This window comes from Podarcis melisellensis, assembly GCF_964234715.1.
Source record: "Podarcis melisellensis genome assembly, chromosome: 2".
Taxonomy (NCBI): Eukaryota; Metazoa; Chordata; class Lepidosauria; order Squamata; family Lacertidae; genus Podarcis; species Podarcis melisellensis.
The window spans coordinates 60130594-60154875 of NC_138529.1; the positions used below are offsets into that span (position 1 = coordinate 60130594).

Genomic DNA, 24282 nt, shown 5'->3' on the forward strand with positions numbered 1-24282 from the left:
TTAGTCTCCTTCATAACCTAATCTGTTTTATAATTCAACAGTTACATGTAAAATTCCTGGTAATATAGAAATTATGGTAAGTATTCCTTTGTGTGAAACAGCCTTATTTGGCCATGATAAACTAATCAAAGAAAAGAACCACCATAGAATTACTCCTTATTGATATTGGTAGGAGTGACAGTAGTCTCCCCACAAGGAGCTGTGCTCCAAATTTCAAAGACTGATGTTTTTGTAAGTACCATAATTTGATCTGAAAACCAAACCGATTGGTCAAGCTGTCTTGTATTCAACTGATGGCTCATCCAGATTTCCTGTTGCCCTGCTCTTTCCAGGCACAGATCTGGGATTTAAAGCTCTGTTTCCAAGCATAGTTTTTTGTGTGTATATGTGGGTTTGTTTGTTTTTGCCCCAGTGCTTTTCCTGAGAAAACCTGTGTTTTTCTTCTGAATCGGAGCAAATGGCAGTTGGGTCTAAACCTTTAACATTCAATGACAGACCCATCTATTCACAAAAATTTCACTGTACCACTAATGTGACCCAGTTTTGACAGTGCACTATGGCCAGCAGCTCTCATTCAGCTGAAGACTGAGGAATAATTATATCGTAAATAAATGCTGAGTATACCAACTCACAGGGGCATAAAACTGTGTGACTACTTGGCACATTAATTTTCAAACATACCAAGATAGTATGATAAGCTATGGAATAATTAAAGAAAGTTGATGATATATAAATGGGTGGTTGATTGTGTATGAAACTGAATCTGATTTTTTATATATATACTTCTTGTAAGCTGTCCTGTGAATGAAGTGGAAGGGGAAATGTATATATTTTGTTAAGAAACAAAGGATACATTTCCACCCCAAATACTCTTGTACAGAGGGGAGAGAAAACTTGCAGCTGGGAGAATTAATATAAGGCCTGGCACTGGACACTGGCATTTCCAACCTTTTGCAATGTTCTACTGGCTGTTTCTTACAACATTTAAACCTTCCCCAAATCTGGAAGTGCATCACATGATGCAACTGTCTGGATCCCTTATCCCTTACACCAGAGGTGAGGGGCGTCTGGTCCTTCAGGTGCCAAACCCTCAGCAGCCCTAGCCAATGTGACCAATGGTCAGGGAATTGTAGTCCTTCAACATCTAGCAGGCACAGGTTCCCCAGTGAAATTAGAATCTGGAGCCATTTGCAATGTTGTCGGAGATGCCAAAAATAATAATATTGCAATAGTAGAAAACGGTACACATCTGAGGAAGCTCTTATACATACATGAACGCTCCTTTGTTCAGAAGATGATAACCCTGACTGTGCACCAGAAACAACTACAGTATCCCATCACCAGACACCCTGGCTGGCATCTATCTCTTATTTATTCCCCCAGCATGACAACTATGATTAGCACATGAATCCTAGTATCTGCTACCCACCCACCACTCAAAATATATATGGTCGCTGCTTCAAGATGTTTCCAGTGCTAAGCATGGACTGCAGGACAACAAGCAACTGTTTTTGTTTGTTTGTTACTTTTGCCCTGCAAGATATATTTCAAAATTTCTTCTGGCTTTGAAGAATGTCTCCATCACTACATGTGAAAAATCTCAGCCAGCTGTCTCTAGTTGAAAACAGCTTGGTTGATCTGTGTTGTCTCACGCAGCTATACCACATGTAACGAATTGTTATTCAGGAAGCTTCCCAACGCCCTTACAAATGGACCTGCGCAGATACAAATGAACTGCCAGTTTTGGTGGTGAGCAGAACCATAATTTTGGGGGGTTGGGCAGGGAATACAGATTGAATTCTATCCTGTGGCATTCAATGGTGTTTAAGATGCTCTTACAGCATTTCGGATTACAGTTTATACTATCTGGAACCTTTTAATTCTTGCGGAAAGAAGAGAAAAGGAACAGGTTCTGTTGCTAGCAAAAAAATGAAGATGGCATTAGCATTTATTTAGGATGCAATCCTGTTGACATCCACCTAGCAAGCAGTAAGTTTGACTGACCTCAGTCAGGTTTCTGAGTATACATGCTTAAGACTTCCTTGTGAAAGCAGAAATTGCTGGTATCCCTTTGTCTGGAGTTATCTGCTTGAATCCCACTAGGTCCAATGGAATTGCTAAACGTTTTTTTTAACAGGCATCTGGTTGATCACTGTGAGAACAGGATGCTTGACTTGAAGGGCCACTGGTCTGATCCAGCAGGCTCTTCTTATGCTCCCTTAGTGAGTGTGTTTAGGATTGCAGCCATTGTCCGTTCCAGAAAATACTACACTGCAATACGCTTGCAGAAATACCAGGTTGTTTACAGACATGTTTCTTGAGCATTCGTCCTGTTTTGTTTGCACAAAGTTTGCAAGGATACTATACTACATCGGTGGTTTACTGAGTATTCACTCTGATTTGTTTAGAGAGCATTATACAATTTTGCATTCAAGCAACTGTAATCCCACACATTTCCCCATCACTTCCCTGATAATTGAATGAATAAATTAGGCTCCTTGAGCAACAGCAATGAATCCTACCCAGGATGTTGGGCTGTGACCTGGGAGACCACGGTTCAAATCCCCGCTCAGCCATCAAGCTCACTGGGTGGCATTGGGCCAGTCACTGTCTCTCAGCCTAGCCCACCTCACTGGGTTGTGAGGATAAAATAGGTTGGGGAGAACCATGTGACCAACCTTGAAGACCTTAAAGGAAAAAGTGGCATATCAATGTAATAAATAGAAATATAGCAACAGTCTGGATGTGGTCCAGCTAGGAAGGTCGTCTCCATTTCCTGCGTTGTAGGGGGTTGGACTAGATGACCCTCTGGGGTCCCTTCCAACTCTACAATTCTTTGATTCTAACACCAGGGATAACTCCATACGTACATTGCATATGTTAACGTGGCACTAATGCTAACCTTGGGGAAGCACCCTGGAGCTTCTCCTATATGCACAAGGAGTTCTAGAAAAGAACATCAGAGGAATCTGTCAGATGAGGCCAATGGCCCACGTAGTCCAGCATTCTGTCCTCACAGTGAGTAAACATTTGCCTACGGAGAGGTCAATAATCTATGAAGAGTGCACCTCATCTGCTCCCAGCTATTTGTCAGAAAACATCTAAACGTGGGTTTAAACAACCTCAAAACATCAATTGTTCAACGGTTCTGATGCAGTCAAGGGAACACATTGCTTTGCTGAGTGTGACCCAAAACATTAGATTAAATGATATTTGGGTATGAACAACAGAGTCTGGGATTGCTCTAGTGCCCTGTACTGATATTTTCCTTCCTCTAAAGCATCTGGAACCAATTACCGTCAGGAGAAGGATTCCAGATACAATGGAAAACACTGGTCTGAGTCACCAGCACCATGCTGAGGTTTCTGAAGAAATGCTAGTTCAAAAATGTAATAATCTATAAAATCTTGATGGGTTACTACATCCCATCATACTGGGGAAATAAATGTGAGCATATTTCCCTCCCTCCTGATCCGCGGGATTCTTAGATCAATAGAAACTCATGTTACGGCAAGTATATTGTAATCGTAAAAGGGACAGAGTCTTGCTCTGTGGCAAGACTCTGTCCCTTGGCAATGGAGGTAAATAGCTTATACCAGATCACACCAGCCCAGGGCTAGTTGATTGACAACAGCTCTTCAAGGTCTGAGGCAGAAGCCTTCCTTTCTATGGACTGATCCTTTCAGCTGAAGGTGCCAGGTTTTGAATTTGGGACCTTCTTCATGAAAAGCATTGCTATTCTGCTCACTGATGTCTCTGTCCCAAAACCATGGATTTAAAATAAAGCATTTTAGTATTCAGATATATTTCCTCAGAAGAACGAACTGAGGTTTCTTAAGCCTTGGTTGAACAGAAGCAGTGTATCTTACTAGGTTCTACTGCTACAGGCACTATAGCTAGTTATGGCAAAGGAACATCTTCATCTGTGTAGGCCTCACACAGAAGTGACCTTAATAAAGCTCTTCTGAGAGAGTCTCGGCTTTACCGCAGGTCCAAAGGGTGGTGAATAAGGCAGGAACTTCTAACTCCCTGCAGAGTGCAGAGGCAGGCTTGTCTCCCTAACTCACTGAAATCATTTTGGACCACGGTGAAGGCCATCCTGTTTAAAAGAGCCTTTTCTCTTGCTGGGTGTGGTTGCCTGGCACTTAGATGTTAAGGCATGCTTTCATTATTCTCTGCTATTTACTGTTTTTAATGTTTTTTAAAGCAAAATTCTTATTGCTTGGGGGAGCACTGCTGAGAAGCATGGTAAAAGAAATTAAATTTAAACAAATTAAAAATTAAAACAAATATTCAATTTTTAAAGTGAAGGTGTCCCCCCCAACCTTTGAATTGAACTGGGCATTAGAAGAATGGGATATGATGGGTAGAATCCTGTTTAGTGCTGCTGTTGAGTTCCAGCTAGCCAGCTATACTCCATTCCATTTTCCCTCACCCAGTTTTCTGTCCCCTCCAGTATGTCAGCATTCTGTGCCCACTAAGCATGCTTAGTCCACATTGAGCTGTATATGAAGTCTCCTCCACCCTCCTTTAGGGTCGTCCCCCCATATATTCTGGAATTTCCATGGGTCAGCTGGCATCCCTTTTTGTCTACATAAAAATTCCTACTCAAATAATAAGTTCGTGCTTAAGGATATATGGTTATTCAATGGTGGCAGCTGTGGCCAGCTAGTTCCAGAAAGCAATTGGAAGTCCTTTAGATGCCTTTGTTTTATCTTGAAAGGGAGACTTTCAAAACGTATCCATTAGGTGGTGCTCCAGCTGTAACTTCTGACAATTCTATGCCATCCTTGAGAATACATGGAAACTTCCCGGGGATAAAATACTCATCTTGTTAGATTTTAAAAAGAGCATTGATAATACTGTTGATAGTCAAATTGAAGAGCAACATAGCACCCAAGTTTGAGACAATAAAGAAATGTGTTCATTTGCCATCAGAAATGACTAAGGGAACTAGTTCTTTTCAAAATCTTTTCCTCCAAATTGTTTACTTGGCTTATTTGATTATTTCCCTCTGTCATATGAACTAGGCAAGTTATTATGAAAAGAAAAGAACAAGGAAAGAAAAACAAAGCATCTGGAACCCATGGTAACAGATCTCACAACAATAACAAACACAATCAGAAAAGTGTCATTTTGGGTTTAAAGGATTGTGAGCTTTATTTCATGGCAGTGGCTTATTAGATTTCCCCTCTAATACTGTAATATAAGTATAACGCTCAAGCAGGAACGTTATATCAATAATAAAGTATTAGACAATGCAGCGACTGACAAGCAATGTAATTTGGGGTGGGAGCAAGAGGAAGAAAACATGGCATGCTGTCAATCTCATAAAAAAGGGAAATAATTTACCATTTACAACTGGGGTGAAGGGAAGTGAGTGTGTAATATGTAGCTGTAATGACTACATCACACTTCTACTCTAAAGTATGTCCTGAATTCCAGTTCTGTTTCTGAGGGCATCTGCATCATGCTTTGAAATCTGGCTCTAGAGAGAGAGCTTCTCTCCCTCTTTCCGCTAATGGGAATAATGGCCGGCCCCAGGATTCTTTCCTCACAGATACAAAATTCCAGCTTTCACTTCTGATTGGAAACGGATTAAGAGAGTGGCTGGAAGATGGCTAGGAAGAAAGATGCAGAAAATGATTCCACTGGAGATTTGGGGAAGATGTCAAGTGGTATGAATGACAGGGAACTGGCAAGCACCTGTGGAGAACTGGCCGAGGAAAAAGAGATGATCTGAAGAATGCAAAGGGAAGGGATACAACTTAAGGATGACATGCTGAGCAATGAACCCAACAGCCCCTCACTGACTGGAGATGAAATTTATTCACGCTTGGGATGTCAGATTATTTCATCAGAAATGAAAATGAGAGCAGAAATCGACACACTTTGCTTGCTCACCCAAGAACAGAAACAAAAATTGTACAAATGAAGACAACTAGCGTTCCAATTCAGTATCACAGATTGTTTGCTTAGTCTGTGAAAGTTACATAAATAATTATGTCATTCTCTGCCTTGTTTTTGACATTTCCCTTCCATTAAAATGCATTGAATTATGCAGTCAATAACAAAGTGAATGATGAAGGTTTTAGTGGAATCCAAACCATAGCAGAACTGAAGCAGAGCTGATTGCAACAAACACAGGATGGGACAGAAATGTCTGCCTCTTGACAGTCTTCATTCTCACCCACACTTGTCCCTAATGCACCCATAATCCCTTACACAAAAAAGCTGAAGTTTTTTTTGGGGGGGGGGGTCGACGTTGGATCACAGCAAAATGCTGCACTCCAGCTTGGCTATTTTGTTCCTATCCAAAATCCATCATAACACATTTTGCTGGAAGCAGTGAACTTGTGGGGCGGGGGAGACAACTACTCAAAGTTCCATTAAAAATAATTTTATGAAATCTTACAGCTGCCTTCCTTGGAACTGCATCACAGTCTAAAGGAGAAAATCATCTCTCAACATTTGGTTCATCTCTGTTTCGGGTAACATACAACTTGCAATTAACAATATGGATTATCAAATGTGTTTTTTAAAAAATCACAAGAATAAACAGATATGGAAACCAAGCTCTTGCCGTGATCTCCAACCCTGAAGGCATCACTAAAGCTGGCTATGCCAGAAGTTAACGCTAGAGAAAGGGTGGCCAATTCTATAACCCTGGAAGGTCATCTTCACATTGTCCCAATGACCCCCAGTGCATTTTGCCACACAATCCAAACCCTCCACATTTCATTGTGGTATTGTATAAAATTTATACAAATTATACTATAAACCCTTCAAGACTGGGCAAAAAAGGGACCACTGAAACTTCAGGATGTTTTCAAACTAATGCATTATGTAAATGCTGTGGACCAATAAGGAAGATCATATTTATATAGCATTTGGAAGAATGGATTGCATTATCACCACCTTTGGCTTAAAAATAATATTTTAAAATATCCTATATTGTATCATGCCATCTGTAATATTCAGCTATGTACTAGCTGGTGTTGGATAACAGAACCATTCAATCTGGCTTGCCTCAATTTCAGTTAAAATTCACAATATACTTTCAAATAGCATAATAGAGATCTTTGAACAACTATACCTGTTTGGTCAATTTTCTAAAATAATTAAATTTCAAGTAACTACATTTTTCTGAGCTATGAGTTTGAATTTACTTACGCATTTGTTTTACTGTGCCAGGTAATATTAGAAACAAATACTGAAGAAAATGGTTTGTTAAGAAATCTCCAAGCCATTGAGAAACTAGTTGCTATGCAACATACAGTACTGTTCAAGTTATCCTCAACACCACAGGGTGCATTGTATGAAATAAAACTATCTTCTTCATAAAAAACTCAAAAAGGGTTTTGTTTAAATCTTACATATCACCGTGGGGAAAAAGTAGCATATCCTTTCATACATTCTTGACAGCTGCTGATCAAAGATGTGTGTATTGTGATTGCTTATTTAGTATTTTTATTTTTATTGATAATCAGTGATAATTCATTGGTAACATAAATGTTGTTTTACTCATATTTTGTTTTCCTTTCCCTGAACTGAATGAGATTCAGATCAACCTTTGTGTGATCCAAGCTGGTCAAGATTAGGGATGCTATAATACTGTGGCATGTTCAGTTGGAGAAACAGGTTACATCCTATGCCAGTCCTGGTGAGTAGACCTGATGATGTTAACAGACTCAGCTAATTTAGGTTCATTAATGTCAATGGGTCTATTCTGGGTAGACCTGAGTACAGTTCTATAGTTTTGCTTGCATATGCAAAAGCAGAAGTAAAGGAGTGCTCATCCTCAGGGTGAATTTATTCCCTTCTCCCACTCCTAGCTGTATCATACTTACCCCATGAATCTTGCCCAGTACATAGTGATTTTCTACAAAAGAACAGGTAGTCTCCACTGGGTGGTGGGATTATGTGATAATAAGCATTCTCTTGGTGAATTCGATTAAGCAATATGGCTGAGAGACCTCAGCAGCTCCCTGAGATCTGAACCAGTGCTCAGCTTCCTTTGGAGGAGAGAACTCTGGAAATGTATGCTGAGTTGCTAAAATATCTGATTATGTACAAATGTAGACAATAAGTAAGGAATGCAGCAGCAGCATGCAGAGACTGTGATATTAATCTCAGTCCAAATCCCAACAGAAACCTGCAGTTGCTTTTCTCAAGTCTCTGTTTTCAGCATCAGTCACAAACATATCTTTCCAGGCCTCCTTACTTACATATCTGTCTCTGTGAGCTACTGACCTCCTTCCTTCCAATCCCTCCTTGAAACTCACCTTTTATATGAAGCCATTGACACAACCTCCCTATAGTTTTGATATATATTTTTATGAAATGAAGGGGGAAAGTCAACAAAATCTTCTTCCACAATAAAGACTAAATATTGCTCTCCCCCCCACACAAAAGTGCTACTAGAACTTTAATAAAAAAATAAATTGCCCAACAAATTTCAGTGGAAATCTCTCTGAGGGGCATACGAATGCAATTTGCTGAGTCCCCCTAGTAAGGCAGCATCTCTCCGAAAAGAGTGAAGCACTCTTTTCTCTCTCAGTCTTTGCAGTGCCTCAAGATTCCGTCTTGTGTTTGATTAAATATGATTACTTTGCTACTAAACTCATTCACAAAAACAAGCAGTATAGGCCACAAGAGAATTGCAAGACATGGTTTAAAAAAATAAAATACTGTAGGACATTTGAACTGATCATTAAAATTACACTTACTTTCCCGTGGCTCAGCATGATCATTCTCACCAAGACAACATTAATTTGGGCACCTAAGGACTCATCGTGATAGATTTCATTAACCTGCAAGAGGACATAAAAGCATTAATTATGATTCCATAGGATAACAGGACTGAAATAGCCTAAAACAGCATCCTTCAACCTTGGGTCTCCAAATGTTGTTGGATTACAACTCGTACCATCCCTCACCATTGGCTAAACATGATATTGTGGTTGACAAGTTTAAGAAACACTGCATGCCGGGGGGGGGGGGGAGAGTTTTTTAAGAGACACATTTTTCTTTCAAGAAAGAAAGAATCCTTTTAGGTTTTAAAAAGAATATCATTTCAGATATGCAACTTTGGAAGGCCTGCTGACTAAGCGATCAAATTGTCTTGGGCGGGGGTGGGGTGTAAGATTGCAAACGGAGAGCCCAAGTGGTAGAATTTCAAGCTCTCGCTTTGGCCAGAGCAACTGAAGTGTGCCAAGCTGCAGAAATGACATCAAAGGAAGTCGATTTGTTGGAAGGAAGGCATTCTGCTCTGCCTGGTAAACAGGATTATGCCTTCTATTAGCCATAGCAGAACACTAAGAGATATCCTTCCCAAGCTAAAGTCTGCAGAGTGCATACGCGACAACAACAGATGGGCCTATGGAAACAAACGTCAAAAAATGAAACACTTTATTAGAGTCTGCAAACCAAATCAGAGTAGTAAGAATAATGTGCAGAGAAGGTTGCAGGAAGAAAGCGACCCGCATTCGTGCACCCACATCAGCAAAGGACTAGAATCTTTTGTTGCAGACAAAAATGGCAGCTCAGTGAATTTTGAACTGGGCACTGGATCACAAACAAATGTGCATTCCTGAAAGTGTGTGCTGGGCTGGAGAGACCAGGGTTTGAATAGCAGCCATGAAACTTACTGGGCGACCGTGGGCAGCTGCCCTCTCCCAGGTTAACCTTACACACATGATTTAAATGAGATAACCATTTGGGGTTCTTGGAGGAAGGGCAGGATCCACAAGCAAGTAAAGGGCAGAATACTTAGATATAAGCTGATTTAAGGCTGGTGCATACTGCCCTGCTCATGGTATTTGGGGATAAGGGTGGAGCATAGTGTTATCTGGTGGGCCTCCTTCTCTACCAGTGTGTGCTGAAGAGCCTACCTGGTAGCTATGACAGCACACTGAGCAGCTATGAAAGGCTGGGGCTCATCACAATTTAAATTTCCCACAATGCCTTAGAGTGATGCATTGCTAGGGGCATTGTGGGAAATTTAAATTGTGATCAGACCCAGCAGCTTAGAGTGACAGGCTAGGGGGGGAAATGAAGGGGGCCAAGATGGGACCAGCCAAAGTGGAAGAGCCACGGCATGTGCCCACTGGTTACACACGCAAGGGCCAACCAGATAGGATGGCACCATAGCTCAGTGGTAGAACATGCATGCTGAAGGTTTCTGGCACCTTCAGGAACAAACGACCAGATGGCAACTGCTGTGAAGGAGCTGATGCCAGCCAGAGTACAGAACACTAGGCTAGATGGACAGACAGACTGACTCTAAGAGAGCTTATTATGTTCCACTTTCATTGGCAGCTTGAGGAAAGGCAGAGGGTAGAAACTGGATAGCAATTGTACTCTGTACAACAGAAACAGTCTGGCATTGCATATACAAATCTGCTCATAAAGTATCAAGAGGCTGAATTACCTTAAATTTCTATGACCGTATAGTAAATGTTCCAAATTTATAGCCAATGTTCCAAAATCTAAGTTATCTGCTTCTGAACAAAGTTTTTAGAAATTCCACAAAACAGATGTCCTGGCAGAGCAAGCTTTTTAACATCGGAGGGATCTTTGTCTCCTCTTTGACAGTAATGTTGGCTTTAGAAAGGTCACAAACTTTCTGCTGGCTTCATGACCGGTTTATATTTTGTTGAGTTCCTCCCTCGAGCTTTTGGCCTTCTCAACTTTTGCCTACAAGCTACAGTACAAAAATGTTCTGAAAACCTGCACTAAGTGCATAAACAGTTTTCACCAGCCTTACATTAACACTGCAGTCTCACGATCACGTCATGTGTTTACAGCACAATGACCCAATAATCTGTGCAGTAACTTCTTACATTGTGAATATAAATTGGGGACAAACCGGGGAGGAGACCCAAAATTCATCAGTTATCTAAATTCTGTCTTCTACTGCCTTGTTATTCCTCCACACTAGTGGTTCGAATGTCAGACTAGGGCTGAGGAGACCCGGGTTCGAATCCCCTCTTGGCCAAGAAGCTCATTGGGTGACCTTGGCCAGTTGCTATCTCTCAGCCTAACCTGTGAAGATAAAGAGAGAAGAATCCATTTTATACTGTCATGACCTCCTTGGCGAAAAGGCAGAATACAAATTAACAAGTAAAAATAAATTTTATGGGTTCCACGCAGCCAAAGGAGTATGCTGGGGGGGTTGTGGAATGGGAGAACTGGGATGAGGGAAAGCACTATAAACATTTTAAGGTCTAATGTTGCACAGCTGAGGGGGGGGGGTGTGAGACAGTGGCAGAGGCTGGCACTATTGCTGACATATAGAGACCGAAATTGGGTAAGAATATTACCCAACTTTAACTTTTTTGATGAAGAGCTTTTAAGCCTGCTGCAGGTTGTTTTCTCCACATAACTGCAGAGCTTCTAAAAAGGGGAAGGGGGGCTCCTTTTCCAGCTAGGAAACTGGTTCATATACCTGTGTCCGGACAATTGCCCACAAGAGCTATTTAAAACAGCCCACCTCCAATGCACAGCCCAAGATAACAAGCATGGGTGACATGTGCAGATGCAGGCAATGCTAAACATTACAAATAGCATCTCATCATCTGGGGAATTGAAGTAGTGCATTGCGGTAGCTATGAAGGCACCATCATGGGATGCATGTTCGAAAAAGATGAATAAGCAAATAAGAGGGAGAGCGCTTAGGGAGGTGAAGCCGAACTGCATGACTCCGGACACTTTTGCAAAGGCTGCAGCTTTGGTTACTTACAGGGGTGACAGGGCAGAATTGGAAGGCCCTTCAGTAGCTGCTACTCCAGCAGCTGTGGCACAAGTCTCTGCTCCTGTCACACGAGTTGAAGCAGGGGAAAGTATCAGGCTTTTAGCCCACAGTAGTGAAGGCTGCAGAGGGGGCACCATCCAGATGTTGTTGAACTCCAGCTTCCAGCAGCCATGGCAATGGAAGACACAGTGTTGGAATTCATCAGGGCAGGGCACCATGTTGGCTCCTTCCACCTTAGAATCTGCTGGACTAATTGCAGCATGAGCCTCTGCCTGATGGTGTGGTCCTGTGGAAGGTCCTGTTCACACTGGAGACTGCTTGGGTGGTAGAGGGCAGGGCAGGTCTATCTCCTTCCCCTACCAGGCTATTGCCTACTGAATGTATGAACTGGGCTTCTTCTCTAAGGTGCTTTAGGATTTTAAAAGAGACAGGAGAACACCACCCCCTAAGCCTACGCTATCAGAATTCAAGCCACATTCACAACTGGGACCACAGTACAGTGGCAGATCATCGGCTCTGCATACAGAAGGTCTCATGTTCAATTCCAGACATCTCCAGGGAGGACAGGAAATGTCCCTTGCCTGAAACCCTGGAGAGGTTTAGTGTAGAAAATACTGAGTAGTGTAGAAAATACTGAGCTACATGGACCAGTGGTCTGACTCAGTATAAGGCAGCTTGCCATCTTGCAACCATGATTCTGCTTACAAAAAAACAAAAACCATTCAAGTGTAGCACTCATAAGATTCTTTTCCACAGCTGAGCTTAGATTTACTTTATGAGTTTTCTTGAAATTGTCAGTTAGGCAGGGAAAAGTGACATTTCTGCCCTTTGTACCACCTGGGACCTTCTGTTCTCTTTCAACCTGTTGCATTTAAATCATCCAGAGAAAGCATCGCTCTCACACCTAGTAGCTCACACTGACATATCAAAGGCAAAACCTGAACGGGAAAATTGCCAGCAAGGAACTCTGTTTCATGATGTATTTATTAGCTTCTCATCTCCATATCCAAATCCAGAGGGTCCTCAAGTTGTTGATGGCCTTCATGGCATGACCCTTCACGGTATGCAGGTGTGACTCTACTCTCTGCAAGATGTGAGAGAACCTTGGCATCACACTGAGCACTCGGAGCACTTGCATGGGCTATGCAAAGTCAGAGATGCTACCCCACTCTCTAGCTCCAAGCTCAGGAGAAGGGGACCTCACCACAGCTGTTGAGGTGTGGGGGAAAGAGATCCTCATCATAGCAAGTGTGACAAGGGAATTTGTGGGCCCATGTGACATCCAGTTCCTAACATTCCCCCCCCCCCCAGCCTTCTAATATGCTCAAGAAACATGAACTCAGAGTGACACAGGTAGTTGATTATCAGTGTCAAGGAACAGGGACTGTTCCACCCAATTTTGTTCCCAAGTACACTATTTTCTGCTTTCCCAACTCCTGACTAAGGGAGACAAAATGGCACTCTTCACCATGGCACTGGGCAGCCCAGTCCTCGCTAACAGATTTTGCCAAGGGTGGGAGGGGAGCAGAGCTTCCAGAGGTGCACTACAGTGCCTGAGGTGCCATGAAGTCTAATGAACCTTTCCTCGGCATGTGCTCTCCGTCTCATATAACAATGAATGTTTGGATCATTTCAAAGGTAAGCAAGCTGAAGTTTCTAGAAGAGATCCAAAAGATCCCTTTGAATACTCATGAAACACAGCGTTAATGCAGCCCCAGCTAATGCACAGCACTGGCAGCATGGAAGTGAGTGGCCACTTGGAACTCAAGAAGAAAGATGGCAAGAGTGGTCAGAGACAGGGCATTCAGAATCCTGGACGGATCCGAGGGAGGAGACCTGTTCTGACAATTGGTTAGGTACTGGTTTCCGGTTCCTATCTGCCTTAATGGAGGCAGCCCCCACAACATTGCGGGGATCGAAGGCAGAGAAAAAAAAGAATGACAGAGGGTAAATCATTCTTGGAAAAACCTCACAGGGAAGGGAAGAACTGGCTTCACTCGCAGTCCGTCTTGGTACCTGGCTCTCGCTCCAGAATAGAACGCAGGGGGCAGGGAGGTGCTGAGCGTAAAAGCACCTTGCCTGGCGAAAACCCTCATACACTGCCATTAAGAAGCAGAGGTTCTCCTGTTAATTGGATTTTAATTGGCTTTAAAGTCAGGCATGCTTCAAGAGAAGATGTCATCAGAACTGTGGAATTACACACCTGCACTGATTTGAGGTTTGGAACTGAGATAAAGATTCTATTCAGTGTGGGCGGTGGATGGCGGGGAGGGGAACCTCCATTTTCCTGTTTACTTTGAGTTTCTTTATTAATGATTTGGTAACTCTCTCCAGACGCAAAATTTTAAAGATACAAATGAGGTTGGATTGCAGTATGGAATAAAACTTGTGATTAAAAGAACATTTTGGTTTAAAGAAATGGGGGGAGAGCTCTAATGCTTGAATGGATTATCTTGGAAAATTAGAGCAGATACCATCTCTACCCCCCTTAAAATCATCATAGAAGAGTTACAACATAAGTGGACTTTGGCCCAAATGCAATCGTAAAGATGAAAAGAATTTGGAGCCCTGGATGAGGGAGGCATGGAGACTTTGATGGTGATTCATTAAAACGAAAGTACTCCAAGATCCCCTGTGGTGGAAGGTGGATCCCTCTTTCTCAGGCTACGGACATTTCTAGATGTTGACTGAGTAGTGAGAAAGAGTGGAGTGTGTTGTTGTCCAGAAACACCAAGCACGATGAGAGCACAGTAGGAGGGAGCTAATGAGGTATTCGGAGAATTCTTCAGGATCGTAGCCCCACCCCAGCTATGCTGAGAGACAATGGCAATCGGAGGAATTTCAAGAACTGGACAGCAGACAAAGGCCAAGGTCTTTATAATTGGACATTTTCAGACTGACACACACAGAGAAAAGGAAAATAATTAGAGCACCTTGTTTGAAATCTTATGGAAAGTTAGATATGGTTTTAACACAAATAGTAATCACTAAAAATGCAGCTGTTATCTTAATGATTAATATACCAATTGAAATATAATTAGATGTTAATAAAATATATGAACCCAGCAATAGAAGAACTGGAGAAAAAACAGTGATCAAGGGGCGCAGGAAACCACTTTGATTAAATTGCGTAAATTTGGAAATAACTGGAATTATTTTTATATTAATTGAAATATGTATAATTAGCAAAACTGTGGTAATATTGAATAATTACTGGGAAAATAATAATAAAATATTATAAAAAAGACAATTAGTACCTAAAGAATTGTGTTTTTTATAATAAATATACTGTAACTCAGCCAGCCTACTCCATTTAAGTCTCACCTCCTTACTAGGAAATGGAAATCCTTAAAGGGGCAGCCCTATGGACTACAATCTGGTCCCCTGTCACCTCTCTGATATCTCAACTTGGGCTGAACAGGGTTGAGAGCCCACGAGGCACTTTGGGGCAATGATGCTGGCCTGTTGATGAGGTCAAGCTTGGGAGCCATTGTCACTGGTGCAGGTGGGTCTCAGACCCTCTCTACCATATCTCAATATATACAGTTTCTTAACATTTCCTCTACATTTTCCTCAATGGATTATGCTGGAAAGCTCAGTGACAAGCGGAATAAATATATTTCAGAGCTACAAATCCTATAATTTCCTTACAATCACTATATCTCTTAAAATAGATTTAAGTGACATGAAAAATAAAAAAGGTTCCATTTCAAAATCTGTTTTTGTGTGTTTGCCACATAACTGCTAGGTTGCTCTGCTTTCCTTTGACTTGAAAATGTAGAAAACCATCTGTTTCATCTGCACACTTTATTTTAAGCCACGGACAAAAATAAATCCCTCCCTACATAATTGACTGATATTGACTTTTTAACCTTGAATGATTGGGATGTGTTTGCATTATGTCCACCAGGTCACATGTATGAATATGCTGACCTTTACTGCCTTGCCAGCTCTCTCCATTTCTAAGCAATGAATTCAGGTATTTCCAAGGACATTATCAAAGATGCCTCCCTAAATTTCATCCCAGCATTTTGAAGTCAAGACTAAAGGCGGCAAAAGCTCTTGCTGTCTGGGAATGTCCTGAAGCTGCACTCTCCCCAAAGAGTGTATTTCAACTGGTACAGGGCTGGTGCTCAGCAGCCATTTCAGAGTTTTTGCATCACTATGAGCTTATATGAACTGTTTGATGAATTTGGGGTTGCATTTTTTTTCTTTATATGCTCCTGTGTTTTTGACATCATTATAGCAATTGTAACATTTCTTAATTTTTAAAGCTGCTATTATTGTGAGTTGCTTTGAGCTCAGCATTTGTCATTGGAAAAATAGAATACAAAGATCAAATCAAATCAACTGCAGTCAAATACAAAGGCAAATTATAAAGGTGCAAAATATGTTGCCTCTGTCTGTCACTCTGACTCCAGGATTTGTCAGTCAACGGATTAGATAGATCAGTACCCACCGTACCTTGATAGCAAATTGAGGAGGAATGTTTCTCATGTACGGAGTGAGAAACTGGCTTAAGGCTGTCTTATTGCAGTCAGAACAATAGGGAATTGACCACAGCAACTGGAGCTTTGACAGATTAATCCAGGCAAAGCAATACACAGTGGTGTATTTTCTACACAGTGGGGTAGGGGGGGGAAATTAAATTCAGAGCATGAACAGGCAATACTCAGTTCTTTATTTGAGAATGAAAGATAGTGGTTCTATTGTTAACTGATGGGAAAAAAACCAATTTTATGAAATAAAATGATGGAGCAGGTGGCAACCCATAAAGAGTTACAGATGCGCCTCTCCATAACCTCATTGCTCCTATTTCCCTCCTGTGGTTTCTCTCTTTGCCTTCTGATCTTGTTTTATGTTCCATCCCTGCTGTGTAGACAAGCAGAGTCATTCTCTCATATACATAGTCCCATTCAGTCTCAATAGATTCAGTGTTGTAGCCACATATTTGAGTCCATCCTAAGCCTCATCAGCTAAATACGTTTCTGTCAGCTACCTGCTTGGTTTTAATCATAATAATGTAGCATGAATGAGATTGCTTGTTTAGAAGCATGGAATCAGAGAATTGTAGAGTTGGGAGAGACCTCGAGGGTCATCTAGTCCAACTCCCCCCCCCCCCCCGCAATGCAGGAATATGCAACTGGCCCATATGGGGATCAAACCCATGATCTTGGCATAATCAGCACCACACTCTAGCTAACTGAACCACCATCAATGGCAAACAAGTTCTAATTTGGTTGGGGTAGACTGTGAGGGATCAAATTCTGATACAAACTGGCCTGAACCAATTTTCCTGGCCTAAGGTGCAGGTGTCCTTCCGATCTCACACTTCTCTATGCAAGCAAAGCAGCTTGTTCCATTCAAGTAAATAGTGACATGAGAGCTCTGTGAGCAAAGAAGAATGTCAAGGGCAATCGGCTTAAAATGCCTGCACTCTTACAAGATAATTTCCACAGCTAATTACCAAGCTATAGCCTAAGAAGTGCAAACACACTAGCAACCTATCTGTATGCATGTTTGCTCAGAAGTAACTGAGTCCCGTGAAAATTTCTCCTATGTTAGTGCATAATAGGGTTGCAGCCTGAATAAATAACAGTACAGACACATACAAAATGTAGTAGTCAAATGTCAAATACCATTTCCACTCCTAACAACTACTATTTGGCAACACTGTTAAATCAGTCAAAATTATTTGGTACAAATTTTTGCATGAGAGAAATTCTCATAAAAATAGTGAATAGCTAGACCTACACTGCTACACTGTACACTTAAAGCAGGGGTGGGAAATCAGGGGCCCTCAGCCTGTTTCATCTGGCCCCAGTTTCTCATACACCACAGAGTTTGGTTGCCAGATAGAGAGATGGGAAAAAAGTGAGAGGAAGGTGATGTGGCTGCACATCCCGCCCACTTTTTCCTCTGGCTCCACCCACCAATGCTTCAGGCTCCGCCCACCATCCACTGCAGTCCTTGATTGAATTTTTCCAGTGAATCCATGTCCCTTCCTAGGAATAAGGGCTCCCTAGCTTGAAGTATTTATTTTGATGAGAGACAGCAATAGCTACATGCAAGACCTCTTAAACATTAGTAAATTACTCACTATGTTCATCAGCGTCAGAAGATACTTCTGAACGTGTTCTTTCCCGTGGAATTGTACAACAGAGTCATCAACACCTAGAAGCACTTCAATGTTGTAATCGTCATCCGTCGCATGCCTTGGGTATCTCCTCCTCCTCCTGGAGGTGCTAATTTCATCTTGCAAGAGGTTCACCATGCTGTCTAGATTGCTTAGATCAGCCCCTGAAAGAAATGAAAAGCTGTTAATTTTAAAAAGTGCCACATTTTATTTCTCAATTATTATTTTTAATCATAAAGATGAGAAGTTCCCATTATAGTTCCTCTCTTACAGTACGATCACATCTTGAATGGGGGTTACTTTCTTGAGGTAGCACCCTTGGAACTGTCCCCGTGTGAGCATCCTCACTTTCCAAGCAAGGCAGAGTTTTTTTAAGCTCTCCATCTTGCCCGCAATTAATCTGCAGAATTTCAGTCACGTAAGGTTGAAATCACGCAAGTTAATTGCATGCAAGGTGCAAGCACACCGTGTAAGTTTGGGACAATTTTGTTAAAGTTCCATTGGATAAACCTGGATTTATTCAGCTAAGGTGAGACGAGAATTTGATGTAAGATCTCAAATCCGGTAAACAGAGGCGTCCAAAACGTTTATGGATTAGAAGTATGGTGTGGGGTCAAATTTTCACCTGAACAATTGCCCTAATGACAATGTAATCTCCAGGATGGGTGAGTAAGTAAATTAGATAGATATAGATGACATAGATATAGATATGAAATCTTAAAATGGACACCTGTTGGATGCAGCCAGAGTTCCTCAGTGGTATTTGTGCTTCTTCATCTTTATAATACTACAAATATTTTTTATGTGACAAGGCAACATGGTTACATGCAGAGTTCTTTCACTGCATCAGCATGAATCTGAATCTGCATAATTGATATCAATATCAAAAGTGTATATTTGAGCATGACTTCTTTATAGGTTTCCTTTACGCATGTACATATACAGGGGTACCTCGGTTTTCGAATGTCTCTGTTGACAAACATTTCGGTTTACAAACGCCGTAAACCCAGAAGTAAATGCTTTGGTTTTCGAACACGCCTCAGAAGTTGAACATGCCACACGGCTTCCACGTGCAATCAATCGGTGTTCAGCTAATCTCAGGTGCTCTCTTGCAACCAATTTGTTTTTGTGACTGTCTGCGCCTCGGTTTCCGATCGTTTCAGAACTCAAACAGTCTTCCGGAACGCATAATGTTTGAAAACCGAGGTATCACTGTATACAAATATAGATTTATTTATTTATTTCATACACTGTTTGCTGTATCCACTGAAGACATCCTGTTTGTGCGAAGAACTTACCGCTTCTCTTCGCCCCTCCCCCCACCCTGAATCTGCCCCATGTTGTACAGGACCTGTGTTGTTAATCAAAAATGCAGGCTATAGATATTTAAAGAAATAAATAAAATGCCAGAACAGATGAAGGATGCCTGATATCCCTTCATGAAAGGGGCAACTTCAATGGATACTGCCCTGTCTATGTACACATAGATCCAGACCCAGACAGACTATTGTATCAGTGAGAGTTGCAGAATACTAGGAATTGGAAATATAAATGAGCCATTATACTAACAAATGCAGTGCCATCTCTGTGTTGTTCTAAAATCAGCTTATCGACAGATGTGAGGAATACGGGGAGGGAGGAGATGAATGGCATGACTAGGAAAATGCAATCAGCATTATAGGGATTTTGTGGGATAATTCACATAACTACAATATCAATATGAAAATAAGCAAAGGTGATCACACATTTTTGCTTATACTTTCCTCTGCCTCTTGATATTCTAGTGATGTGAATATTGATGTTCTGGAGATATGAATGATTAGAAACAGGTGATGGCCACACAGCCGTAAAAGTTATCCCAGCCAAATCAAGAATTGGAAGGAAAGAAGCACTAAAGAGTAAGACTCAAAATATGTAAGTCCAATAATTCTTTTGATCATGCAAGCATGAAATATAAAAAATTCAAATAACCAAGATAATAACTGATAAGATGAGGGCTTCAATTCCAAAGTTCGTTAAAATGAGATTTTATATTTTGTCTAACAGAAGCAAATGATTTTATGCAGATACCTTGCTAAATGATTGTTACAAATGCTTATAAACCTGATTTGTACTCATTCTATTATGCGATTTTAGAATCATTTTTTCTTTTTTTGCAAAAGCCATAAAAAGATGAACTCTACAATTAGTAACATGAAAACTATTAATAAATTAATCTATGTAATTTTTTAATCCTTTGACTGCAAGATAAAATATATGAAGGAAGTTCTGATTACTGGTCCTGAGGATTCCTTTGCTGCTATGTAGTGGCCAATATCTAAAATCTACATTAGATATACCCAACAGCTTGCCCACACTGTCTTCAGCAGTAAAACTCTATTTTAAATAACCTTCCCCTGAAAACATGTGAAAGGATGAGTGTTTTTTGAGAATAGAGGGACTTGTGGAAAGAGGCATTGGGCAGAGGGCAAAACTCATGTCCCACAGAAGTTTTGCTGGTCCATTTGTTGAGGAATGACTTAAGACTAATGACATTGGGGTTTGTTTATTTATTTTGTAGATAAAATGAACACACAGCACATCCTAAAAGAACAAAGTTTTCTAAAGGATTGTGACGCCCGATCTGTAGGTGCATGATTCTTAAAACTCAGCTGCAGGCTCCAAGGTCAGAGATGAACCCACTTGGGATGGGTTTGGGTGGGCGGAAAGGGGAGGGGAAAGGTTCTCAATTCCTGTTTGGTTCTCTGCTTAAAATGGCTTCCCTGCTGCTTGGTGGGAAGCCATGGTCAAAACCCATCATTTGCATTCCCCCTTTAATACAGCCCAACTGCAGATTTCATTCCCCGCCCCGCCCAGCTACACAGCAATAACCACTAGCCTGCTAGTCATTGTCTGCACATGTCTAATTCCACTCTCTTCCCTGCTCATTATAATTTTGCTCCGTCATTCCTCCTCACCTTTTCCTTATTTTGTATCTAAATGTCCTCTACTTGTCTTTTATCTTGCTAGCTGCATTTCCCTCTAAGCCACGTAAGCCTCTTCATAATTCATAAATCCTCTTTTCACAGTACAGGTTGCACTTGGAACCTTATGCTGCATATCATGCATAAGGAAATTGGACAAATCCCCGAAGCTGAACTGAGCTGCAAGTGAGGTACTGTGAGGTGAAAGCCTACTGGGCTAAACATTATACATACATACATACATACATACATACATACATACATACATACAGTAAGCCGACAACTTACGCACATTTAACTTGTGAACATTCAGCTTTATGAACTTCTCCCTAAAATAAAATAAAACTAAAAAGTGGGTGGGCATTCTACGTGGGGGTTACTTTCTGGGGATCTCACCTAAAGTCAAAATTGTATAGTCAAAACACATTGGGTGCAATGGTGGGTGGGACTGTCAAAGCCTTTTTTCCTGAATGCCCAATTTTGACTTTAGGTGAGATCCCCAGAAAGTAACCCCCATGTAAATTGTGGACTTACTGTAATCAGGTCAGGACAAAATGCTACCATATTCAGGCCTGATTCAGAAAATAAGGGTAAAAGAATGACTGAAAAGATGTGTTTGGGTGTTAATGACGTACATAGCACTGCTTTTCCTGCACAACGTTCCAGTTTCTATGGATGTGAAAAACCTCTACCTGGGACCTTGGAGAGATGTTGCCACTCAGATAATGTCTGAAAAATATTGGGATGGATGGACAGCGGCCTAAGACTGCAATCCTGGCTGTGGGACTTGGCAGAGCAATGCAGCCAGCACTACCAGGGTGATGGTGCTACAGGGAAAACATCCGTTTGTTGCATTAGCTCCCAGGCTGTCACAGCAAAGAGTTGCTGTCATAGGATGGTAGCAGGGACAGTGAAGGAGCCTGTGATGCTCAACCTGCCCACCCTCAAATTTCAGAGGTTTTTGCAGGCAGTCACCAGCAGGGATGCCATGGGTGGAAGCTTCCACCTGCTTTTTGTGCATGTGTACTGGGGTGCTCATCCAGCAATGGGCAGTTCTGCTCCATGCAAAGCCCCTCCAACACAGCAGATCACTCTGCATCCTGGTATAAAGCAGCACCCTGTGTTAAATAATAATAATAATAATAATAATAATAATAATAATTATTATTATTATTATTATTATTATTATTATTATTATTATTATTATTATTATTATTATTATTTATTTATTATTATTATTATTATTATTAATACCCCACCCATCTGGCTGGGTTTCCCTAGCCACTCTGGGTGGCTCCCAACAGAATATTAAAAACGCATTAAAACTTCAAACATTAAAAACTTCTCTAAACAGGGCTGCCTTCAGATGTCTTCTAAAAGTCTGATAGTTGTTGTTCTCTTTGACATCTGGTGGGAGGGCGTTCCACAGGGCGGGCTCCACTACCGAGAAGGCCCTCTGCCTGGTTCCCTGTAACTTCGCTTCTCACAGCGAGGGAATCACCTGAAGGCCCTCAGAGCTGGACCTCAGTGTCCGGGTAGAACGATGGGGGTGGAGACGCTCCTTCAGGTATACTGGACCGATGCAGTTTAGGGCTTTAAAGGTCAGCACTAACACTTTGAATTGTGCTCGGAAACGTACTGGGAGCCAATGTAGGTCCACAATTGATCCACAATTCCAAAATGGATTGTGTCTGTAAGTTTAACTCGCAAACAATACTTGGTTCCTTTTATCTCCCTTTTATTAATTGTTTGTTTGTTTTTAAATCACAACATGAAAAAGCAAGATTTCATCAGGCCAGCAACCTACGATAATGGTGTTTCACATTGTGGTTTAGTGAATGTTATAGTTCTTCAATGAGAAAAGGTCGATAATACTGGAGAAATGTCCCTGAGATGTAGTTTGGCTGCTAACACTGTTGCCATGAGAGAACTTTGGCCATGTTCTATGGTGCATACTCATTGGGCGCTGGCAAGAGCAGCAGGACCAGAATGTAGACCTTCCGTGCTGTAGCAGGGGAAGATCTGTAGAGGATGTAAGAATGCTTCCTGCCATTACTATGGAATCTTTAGAGCTCAAGAATGAACTTGCATTAAAGAAAAATAGTGTACACCAGCAGCAGAGTGCAAGAATGGCACCAAGGATCACACGAGCATGTGGTGACGGCAAATAGGATAAGTGGGAATGCAATTTTCCAAAGCCCTACCCCATCACCTCTTATTTAAAGTCAAAACGGGTTTCATTATAATCGAAACATAACAATTAAAATAGGAATGCATATGGAATTTGCTTTATACTCTCATCCTTCCATAAAATTAATACTTAATTTTACCTGGAATCACAGTAGTATTTGAAATAATTAGCTACTTTGCACAGTGGAGAATTACTCATCATGGAAGTAGAAACATATAATTAAGTGAAAATTGCATAAAAGTAGGATTTCCCACATCCTCCATCAGATTCTACACAAACTATAAATTTATTGCCATTCTCATCTTATTATCCAAAAGGGGTCTTTTTTTGCGAATCCAGTTTTTGTATCGTTTTCATAAGGTGAACATGTTCAGGACTATTTTCATTAACCTCTGCCAATGAGACACTTGAATGCTTAGTCCATTCTCCAAAAAACATTATTAAATTACAGGGAATTAGCACATTTAATGATGGTGATAGGTGACCCTTTGGCATTCTGAGTGACATCCCTAACAATCTCATTTGCAATTTAAGGAGAATGAAATGCCAAGGCTCAGAACAAGACTTGAATTACAACAGGCTAATGTGAAACATTAAGCCTTTTATCTGTGAAGCATTCATTTTGCAGAAAAAAGGGAAACTACAATTCATTACTTGTAAAACAAGTAAGCAATTTTAAAAATCCTTCAATAAAAGAAATAACAGGAAAAAATCTACTTTATGAGAAAAAATGCTACAAGAAAGCTTATTAAACATACGGTAGCTTTTTGGGGGACAACTGTTTTTGAATACAAATTGTTTATATTATTAGATTTATTTATGTATTTAGGTTACCTTGTACTTGAGACATGGAAGTTACTCAACCATTATTTATGTTTTATTTGTATTTCAAAAGATTAATAATACCTTGAAGAGGAAAGGTTTGGTGAAGTGTTAGAAGATGAAACCATTCACCAATATTATGTCTATAGATACAAAATTTCATTTAAAAGTAATTTGAAATGTATGATAGAACCATGACTAATTATTAACATTACTCACTTTAAATTTCATTCATACATTATGCTATATCTGTTGACACCCACAGGGCTAAAAAGAAAGCTCCCACTTTTTTCTGCCCCATTTGTGGGCACCAAAATGTGTGGGGCTTCAGTGATTTCTCAGAGGAAATTTCAGAAGTGAGGAATGAACTTAACTCTGGCCACACTGACCCCCTCTCAGTAGCCACCATTTTGTT

General features: G+C 41.0%; 1 protein-coding gene across 2 annotated transcripts in view; it reads right to left on the reverse strand.

The window, feature by feature from the left end:
* The window catches only part of ADAMTS2 (ADAM metallopeptidase with thrombospondin type 1 motif 2), a 204244-nt gene that overhangs the window by 46813 nt on the left and 133149 nt on the right, over window positions 1-24282 (reverse strand). For both annotated transcript variants that reach the window (XM_081900570.1, XM_081900571.1), the window contains exons 4-5: window positions 17856-18055; window positions 8730-8813 (exon numbers count right to left, since the gene is read on the reverse strand). In XM_081900570.1, the coding sequence (XP_081756696.1) occupies window positions 8730-8813; window positions 17856-18055 (284 nt within the window). The remainder of the gene's footprint in view (window positions 1-8729; window positions 8814-17855; window positions 18056-24282) is intronic.